This window comes from Caenorhabditis briggsae (assembly GCF_000004555.2).
Source record: "Caenorhabditis briggsae complete genome, chrI, whole genome shotgun sequence".
NCBI classification, from domain to species: Eukaryota; Metazoa; Nematoda; class Chromadorea; order Rhabditida; family Rhabditidae; genus Caenorhabditis; species Caenorhabditis briggsae.
This window is the reverse complement of record NC_013489.2, coordinates 8,010,910-8,019,571: the sequence shown is the minus strand read 5'-3', so window position 1 is coordinate 8,019,571 and position 8,662 is coordinate 8,010,910. Positions and strand designations below refer to the sequence as shown.

General features: G+C 38.0%; 2 protein-coding genes across 2 annotated transcripts; both read left to right on the top strand.

Annotated features, from left to right (window-relative positions):
- Positions 1-120: 120 nt before the first annotated feature.
- CBG23936 lies at positions 121-3,771 on the top strand (the record flags this gene model as incomplete). The annotated part of the gene is given in 5 exon segments (XM_045237967.1): positions 121-1,646; positions 2,178-2,229; positions 2,246-2,872; positions 2,918-3,586; positions 3,634-3,771. 5 exon segments carry the CDS (start codon positions 121-123, stop codon positions 3,769-3,771), a joined length of 3,012 nt encoding a protein of 1,003 aa, XP_045100879.1.
- Positions 3,772-4,665: 894 nt separating this feature from the next.
- On the top strand, positions 4,666-7,600 carry Cbr-acr-6 (the record flags this gene model as incomplete). The annotated part of the gene is made up of 13 exons (XM_045237960.1): positions 4,666-4,754; positions 4,800-4,935; positions 4,979-5,088; positions 5,135-5,330; positions 5,375-5,464; positions 5,839-5,912; positions 5,959-6,298; positions 6,653-6,796; positions 6,892-6,960; positions 7,007-7,134; positions 7,181-7,231; positions 7,281-7,410; positions 7,454-7,600. The coding sequence occupies 13 exons, from the start codon at positions 4,666-4,668 to the stop codon at positions 7,598-7,600; spliced, it is 1,704 nt and encodes a 567-aa protein (XP_045091206.1).
- Positions 7,601-8,662: the final 1,062 nt, after the last annotated feature.

The window sequence follows — 8,662 nt, the reverse complement described above, 5'->3', positions numbered from 1 at the left end:
GATGAAGCTCGTTCTGCAGCTCACGACAATCTTGTGTCTCTTGAGAAAGAAGCCGAAGACGTTACCGCCAAGGAATCTGCCAAGAAGAAGAAGAAGGACAAGAAGAAGTCTCCACAAGAGATGATCGATGAGCTCAGTGCTAAAGTTTTTGAAGCAAAGGCACTCATTCCAAAGATCGAAGAAGCTGCCAAGAACGAGCATCTGCCAGCTGAGGACAAACCAAAGGCCGAACAACTTGTCTCGAATCTCGAAGCATTCGTCAAGGATGTTGAAACTCAGGTTTCCGAGAAACAAGACGAACTCGACAAGTTGAACAACGCAAACGATGCTATCAAGAGACTTGGAGACGCTCTCGACGATGCCGAAAAGACTGCTGTTCCAAGCAATGTGACAGCACTCAACGAGTTCAAGGATCGCATCGCTCCACACATTGCCACTTTGGTTGAAGCTGTCCAACAGGTTCCAGACAGTGTTGAGCCTTCAGCAGCTGCTTTGCGTGACCGTGCCGCCAAATTCGTGTCTGATCTGGAGAAGAACATCGAGAAGACTGGAGACGATGAAAAACGTGCCGAACAACTGAAGAGCGATGTCGGAAATGCCGTCAGCAATGTGGATGATGTTGTTTCGAAATATCACAATCAAACTCAGCCACTCGACGTTGCCAAGGAAGATGCCAACAAACTCAAGACTGCTGTTGAACAACTCACCAAGTTGGCCGAGTCTAGCGACAAGATCGATCCACAAGTCGCCAAGGACATCAAAGACTCCAAGACCAAGGCTAAAGAATTGCTTCAAGCTCTCGAAAAAGCCATCCCACAGGAAGATGTTATCCGTCGTGAGCAAGCCGAGATTCATGATCGTCTCAACAATCTCGAGAAGGAGCTGGCAAAGGTGGATGAATTCAAACCAGAAGATGCACTTCCAGTTGTTGATCAACTTGCCTCCGATACCACCACCTTGAAGGCTGTCACCGATTCAAACAACGAGAAGGCTGCTGCTCCAAGCTCGCTCATTTCGCATGACGACTTGGTTGTCGGTCTTCCAGAGAAGGTCTTCCAACTTCAACACGCCATCGATGACAAGAAGCAAGCTTTGAACAAGGCAGCAGCTGTCAACGAAATTGCTCCAAAACTGCAACTCGTTTCTCAACAACTCCAATCAGTTCCACAAGACATTCCAGCGTCACTGGACGAACAGAAACAACTTTTGGAGGATGTTGAAAATCAAAAGCACAATTTGGAAAATCTGCTCGCCAACCTTCCTGATAACGACCCAGCTGCTGATGAATTGAGACAGAAGAGCCAATGGGATTTGTCCCGACTCAAGGATCTTTTGAAACAACTTGGATCTGCCGTCGGAGACAAGTTGGCTGCTCTTGCCGCTTTCAATGCCGCTCGCAAGAACGCCGAAGACGCCCTTCTCGATATCACCTGCGAAGATGGAAGTGATGATAACAAGTCGCCAGATGAGCTTATCGATGACCTGACCAAGAAGGAGGAAACTGTTGCCAAGCTTCGTGAAACTGTGGCCGGAGTTAAGCCAGACGAGCTCGATGAGAAGGAACGAGCCGAGTACAACGATCTGCTTGCAAGACTTGCAAACGCGGCTGACGTTCTCAAGGTAACACCATTATTTTCAATTTTTGAGTTTCCTCAACTTTCCAACTAGCAATTTTTCAATCATCCATACAGTACCCCGTAATTGCTCTAATAGAAAGAAAGAAATCCCAAAATTCATGAATTTATTCAAATCCAGAATCTCGAAAAAGTTGGTGCACTTTTTGAACTTTTGAAAAATCCGAAAAAAATAATTGGAAAATTCATAGAAATCAACAAATTGGAATTCTTTTTTGGAAGTAATTTTGGAATTTTCGGATTATTTGGTATTCAATTTTGAAGATTCGAAATTTTTGGAATTCAATTTTTGGAATTTTCATTAATTCAAAAATTGAAATTGTTGAATTCCGAAATTTCAGTTTTTCTGGAATTAAAATGGAAATCAGGAATTTTTAAAATTTTAGAAACAATCAAAATTTCAGTTTTTCGGGTCATTGAAATATTGACATTTTTGGAATGAAAACTTTTAATTTCGGTATTTTTTTGAACTCAAATTTGGAGATTCGAAATTTTTGGAATTCAATTCCGGATGATTAGAAAAAAAGAAAAACGAAAATTGAGTAATTACAATGGTCTAAATTCGCACAATCATTCCAATCCAATTGTTAACCTAGTGTTTTTTTTTGCAGAACAAACGTGCCGAACTCGAGCAAGCACTGAAGGCCAAGGCTGAGGAGAAATCTCTGCACGATGCTGTTGACCGTATTGTGTCTCGTCTTGTGCCACTCGTTCGTGACGCTGAAGAACTCCGTCACAACGCTGAAGCCGTTCCTACCCAATACGCTCCAAAGGCTGAAGAACTGAAGAAGGAAGTCGAAGCTGCGAAGACCATCATCGTCAATGCACCAACATCTGATGCTCATGTGCAACAACTTCTACAAGCCGTTGCCAACGCAGAAACCCTCATTCCGGACCTCGAGGAGAGAGCTTCCATTTGGGAGCGTTTTGTTAAATCAAAGGATGATTTGTATGACGATTTGGAGAAACTCGAAAATACAGTAAGCGATGTCCTAAACAGACCTCGCCTAGCTGTATCACAAGCACAACAACGCTTAAACAAACTGAAGGTATGTGTCCAGCTTTCCGTTATTGTTGACTACTTATATTTTCAGGAACAAATTTTCCTTCTCGACCGTATTCGAAATTCGAAAGTGGATTTCGATGATCAAGGAGAAGCTCTATTGCCACTCACAGTAGTGGACGATGAGCTGCGTTTCATGCACGTTCATGTGGAAAGCATCGAACGACAGTATGAGGTACTTGAACTTTGAATTTTCCTTTAAAAAATGACTTTTTTTCAGGACACTATGGACAAACTGAATTCTGAGATCACTGCTGAAATTGAATTATTACGAACTCTTGACATTCTTTCAAATGAATTATCTCAATGCAAAGAAGACATCAACAATCCAACAGCTGATGTTGATGAACTTGTATGTCTTTCTTTTCCACCTTTCATTCATAAAAACGTTTTCCAGAGCCGCGCTACAATGCTCAATGATGCCATTGCTCATCTCGAAAACCAGAAGGTTGTTGTCGCCAGAAGCGAGAAGGACCGCAAATTTGTTGAAAGCAGCACTTCGACAGATCTTGAACAACTTCTTGCTGAAGCAAAACGTCTTCTCAAGGAAATTGAGCCACGACTAGATGTCTCTCAGCCAGACCATGACAATGAAGATGAAGATGAAGACGAAGAGAAAGGAAGCGAAGAGAAGCCGTATGATGTCAGAGCCGCGGCCGAAGTGCTTTCTGCACTTTACCCAGATGAACATCCGAACAATGTTCTTCGAAACATTGGTTTTGAAGACGTGCCGTCGGATTCCGAATCAAGAAGTGAATTTGACTCTCTTGATAGTCGATCAGATGGACTACTTTCCCCAATTCCTGATGATTCGACTCTCAATGAAGAACAACTCCGCAGACAAAGATCACGTTGGAGACGGGTACTCAGAACTGCCTTGCCACTCCAGGTTTGTTGATAATTCATTTTTTTCAAGTATCATTTTTCTCGTTTCAGGCTCTGCTGGTTCTGCTTATGGGAGCTGCTTGTTTGGTTCCCCACTGTGACGACGAGTACTGTTGTCAACTTCTCAATAACTTCGCTAAAAGTTTTGACCCATCGCTAGAATTTGTAAATGGGCCACCGCCATTCTAATTGTTATTTTATTCATTTATCTCAACCTATTTTTTTCCAATCAAATGTTCATTTAAACCTGCCAAACACACACACAGACACATCCCCGTTGGTTTTTCATCACTTGCATAACATGAATAGATTCCGATGTTTTTTTTTTCAATTCGAGAACGACTTTGTTTTGTAAATATGTTATTTTCTTTATATTTTAATTTTTTATTATTTCGTTTAATGAATTTTTAAAAAAATAACCATTGTTATTACTGCAGCACGAAAGGATAAGGGAAAACATCAAAAGCAATTATTCAGGAATGGATGACATCTCTCTGTAGTTGTTCTAAACACAAAACTACAGAAGTCTTCGTTTCCGTAGACTTCAGCATCGTTGACAGGCATTTTGCATTAGAATAACTGGGATATTATGTTGGACAACCTTAACTTTTCGATCTTCGAAGTTTCTGATCCTATAAATTTATGAATCCCGATTTGTTGAATTTCCAAACTTCTCAGTTTTCGAGCTTTCTAATTTTCAAATTTCCGAGTTTTCGATTTTTTTAATATTCGAATTTTCAACTTCTGAATGTTTGGACTTCCGAAACTTGGCATTTTTAAACTTTTGGGATAATAAAAGTTTCTGATTTTTTTTTATTTCCGAACTCTTAAATTTTCGAAATCATAAAATTTTTAGTTTCCGAACATTTGTGACTCTGGATTCCTGAATTTGACAATTACCAGTCCGAAAAAACGTTTGGACAGGTGCTTTTCGAGAATAAAAATGTTGAAACGAAATCAATCCAATCGGTTTGAAAGCAACTTGAGTCGTGTTTTCAATCTCGTTTCCATCATAAAGCTGTATGCTCTCAATTTTCTCAAGTATACTTCTCCATCGAACTCCCTATTTCATGCACTAAGCATATGAATATGCACCTAATATTCTTATTTTCCCTGTTTAAGTTGAATGATTGCACAGCTTACAAGAACTTGTTTGAGACATTATTATCAAGGTTCAAAAAAAAGAAAAAATAGTGAAATAGTTACTATACTTTCAGATACAATCGAATAGCATTTCCACCTGGAGAAAAGCACAATAACAGTTTAAAAATTGAATTTAAACTTCGTTTAGATCAAATTGTAGATGTGCACGAAAAGGATCAAGTTATAACGTTAAAAGGAATTCTGGTTCATGTAAGTACTTCCGTACCTAGTATCGAGTATTGTTGATATTCAGCGTTGGCATGATATCCGTCTATCCTGGAATCCACAAGAGTTTGGCGACATCACTTTAATGCACTTTCCTGGTGAAATGATCTGGCTCCCAGATATTATTTTATACAACAAGTAGACAAGTTCCCCATAAAAATCTCTAATATTTTTTCAATTGCAGTGCTCATGGAAGTCCTTGGGTATCAGAAACTACTCAAGTGCATGTCTCCCATGAAGGACGCGTTACATGGCATCCTCCAGTTGCTTATGATGCATTTTGTAACATTGACATTGAATGGTATCCTTATGATCTACAAATTTGTGAACTTAAATTCGGATCATGGACCTATGGAGGTTCACAACTAAACTTGATTCATGTGAGTGTTATTTAAGAGGCAGTTTTAATTGATAAAATATTAAGTTGAATGCCGATAAAGCGAAGGAGAGTACAGATTCAACTGGAGAAAATGTTTCAAAAGTAGAAAGAGGAGTCGATTTAAGTAATTATCAAGTAGGTTGTTCATCCAGAAAGTTGTTCGAAGTTTTTTTTACAATAAACATTTTTCTGCGCTTTTAACTCTAGCAAACACAAAACTCATAAGACTCTGCGTTCAATTCGAAGCTTTCGTGGCTACAGTAAACCATGAAAATTGCATACTTTTTAGATTTTGCAGAAAATGTCTGAAAGTTTCAGATTATTTTGAGAACATCGCGCAGATGAACGCGTAAACAATCTAGTTGTTTACTGATGACTAAGCTCCGCCCGTTTCTGTTTACGCGTCAATTCGGAAAAATTAAAAGGGCGGAGACTAGTCTACAGTAACCATCTTTGTTGTTCTTCTGTGTAATTTTCTGGAATTGAGAATAATAATGGTTTCTTTTCAGGAATCAGTTGAATGGGATCTGCTCTCTATCGAAGGGATCCGACACGAAAAATGGTACCCTTGTTGTGACTATCCGTTGGTTTATCATTAGACTACCTGAATATTCCAATATTAATTCCAGATCTATAGATATAACATATTACCTGCATATTCGCAGAAAAAAGTTATTTTATACAATCAACATGATAATTCCATGTGTCTCTCTTGCTTCTTTAACTCTTTGGGCAAGTTCTAGACAATCTATACTAAAATTAATTAGTTCCAATTTTCAGGTGTTTTATCTTCCATGTGAAAGTCATCAGAAAATACAACTATGCATTTCTGTTCTAGTGGCGCTCACCATTTACTTCCTAATGCTTATTGATATCATTCCACCAACCAGTATTGTTACTCCACTTATTCTTAAATATCTCAGTTTTACAATGGTCATGGTTGCTTTATCGGTCACTTGTACAGTTTTCGTAAGTACCATAAAACCTGTAATAGATGGGCCCCTAGTTTTCAACTTTGTGCCAATTCATCTTGGTTACTGTGAAAAGTTGTCAGCTGAGAAATTGTATACCATAATATCAGGTTTTGTCAGTTGTCACATGTTTTGATGTCTATCATAGGAACCGAGGTAATTGAGCTCAAACTGGACAGTGTGGGAGACCTTGAATTACAGGTCTTGCGGTGAATTATTCTGATTCTTGGTGATGTGATTGGTGAGGTAGTTTTTCACTAACAGATGGAACCGTAGACATGAATGCTTCCTATTAGTTCAAATTGTGATGAATTTTTGTGAAATAATTCTAGAAATATTACATTGTCTTCAGGTACAAAACGTACATTATCGTGCTCATTATCAACCAATGCCGTCATTCGTGAAACGGTGGTTTATAGAAATTCTTGGAAAAAAGCTTCTGATATCTAGAAGGACGGAAAAAGCACAGTATCATCGAACCGCCCAACATGTGAAGGTAGTAATAGAAATTTTGAATATAGTTGTGTTTTATGAATTAAAATTTTTCTGGACCAAAGTGGAAAATATTAAATGAATAATGTATATTTCCAGCAAGTAAATGCCCTATCTGCAATGAATATTCTTGAGAAGCAATTTCAAAAGACACTTTTTGAGTTAGAGGTGAGAACACTTGGCATGCTCCTAATATTAGGAATTCATATTCCAGATTGCAACTATGGCAAAGAAGAGTACGACACAGACAGCCAAAACTGTTAACGCAATATTTCTTGAACTTCCAATGCTGAATCGTTCTGTATCTGTTAAAATAAGAAAACCATCTGTCAAAGCTGTGAGGTAAGAATTAAACTCAATATTCTGAAAACGTTCAGAACTTTTTCAGGAACCGTGTTCGTCGTTTGCTGAGTATTGACATGACCGACGACGTCAGAGGGTAAAAACTAAATGTATTGTATTATTCTAATTTACAGCTTTTTTTTCAGAAAAGAATCTGAGGAAATATCTCCGGAGACTGTTAAAGATACCGACCCAGATAGAGAGAAATTGAGAAAAGCCGAGCGAAATATTCATTTCATTGCGAAAACTTTGACAGACGAAAGGAAGGCCGAAGAAGTTGTGACCATTTTATGCTAAAGTTTGAGACTCTAATTTTCAGGCTGAAGCTGACTGGCAGTTCGTGAGTCTGGTTATGGATCGCATACTTCTTATAATCTTCACAATCACCATCACAATAGGAACAGTGTTAACAATGTTCTCCGCACCAACTATGTGTGACGATAGGGAGCCTATAAAAATCTTCTAAGGGTGGTAAATATAACATATGTTTGAGTTTCTTTATCCAAACACATTTTTTAATAAAGTCATACTACGAATAAACATGTTCTTTCCATTTATGCTCAACGTATCTATCGGGTCAAAATGTCGTCATGTCGAAGAGATGAGTCAAATAGCGAATCGTAAATAAAACTTGTAGTAACCCTCCTGAAATGAGGACTCTTGAAGCGCAACACATTTCGGATATCAGTGTTTTTTGAAAACCGAAAATAAATCACTATATTATTGAACCCGTTTCAGGTCATAGTCCCAACCATCGTCCTGCACCTTGCCATCCAAAGTTTTTGAAACGGCACTTATGCTTGTTGGAACAATCACCGGTAATTTTCCCTTCATATTATCCCTCAATAGTTGTTCTATTGAAGTTGCTATCCCTCAATAGTTCTATTCCAGTTGCAATGGATGTTGTCTTCCAGATTCAAAACCAAGCTGATAGTGAGGAGCAGTTCAGAGTTAATATTTAAACCCCTCCAATTTTTGGAATAAGTATGTTGTTAACTTCAGTTCTATGATGTTTTTAGTTACACAATCACTGAAACACTAAAAAAATGTGTAGTCTCGGAGTTACAATAACTCCTGACTCTAGATATGACTAATCCCAACCAGGGATGTGATTTTACGTTTACGAATTTTACGGATTTTAAGGTTTTTGGTACTCGTAAAATTCGTAAAAATTGGATGAGATTTTTTCACCATTTTTGTTCAGATTTGACATTATTCCGGTTCATTTTTATGTTCTTGATCTTGTTTTAAGTTGATTTTATGCTCACATCTCATTTTAAAGCATGAATTCGCTTCATTTTCAAAATATTTTTTTCCAAATTTGAATGCTTTTTTTTCACAATTTAGCATTTTTTAAGGAAAAAATTAGAAAATTGTTGAAACCCCATAGAAACATTCGGTTCTACGATTTTCAACATTTGCGGACCATTTGCCAATTGCTTAATAATAAAACTGCAGTTTTCTCCATTTCAATTGAAGATTCACTTTTATAGGGATTTTACGATTTTACGAGCTTGTAATTCGTGAA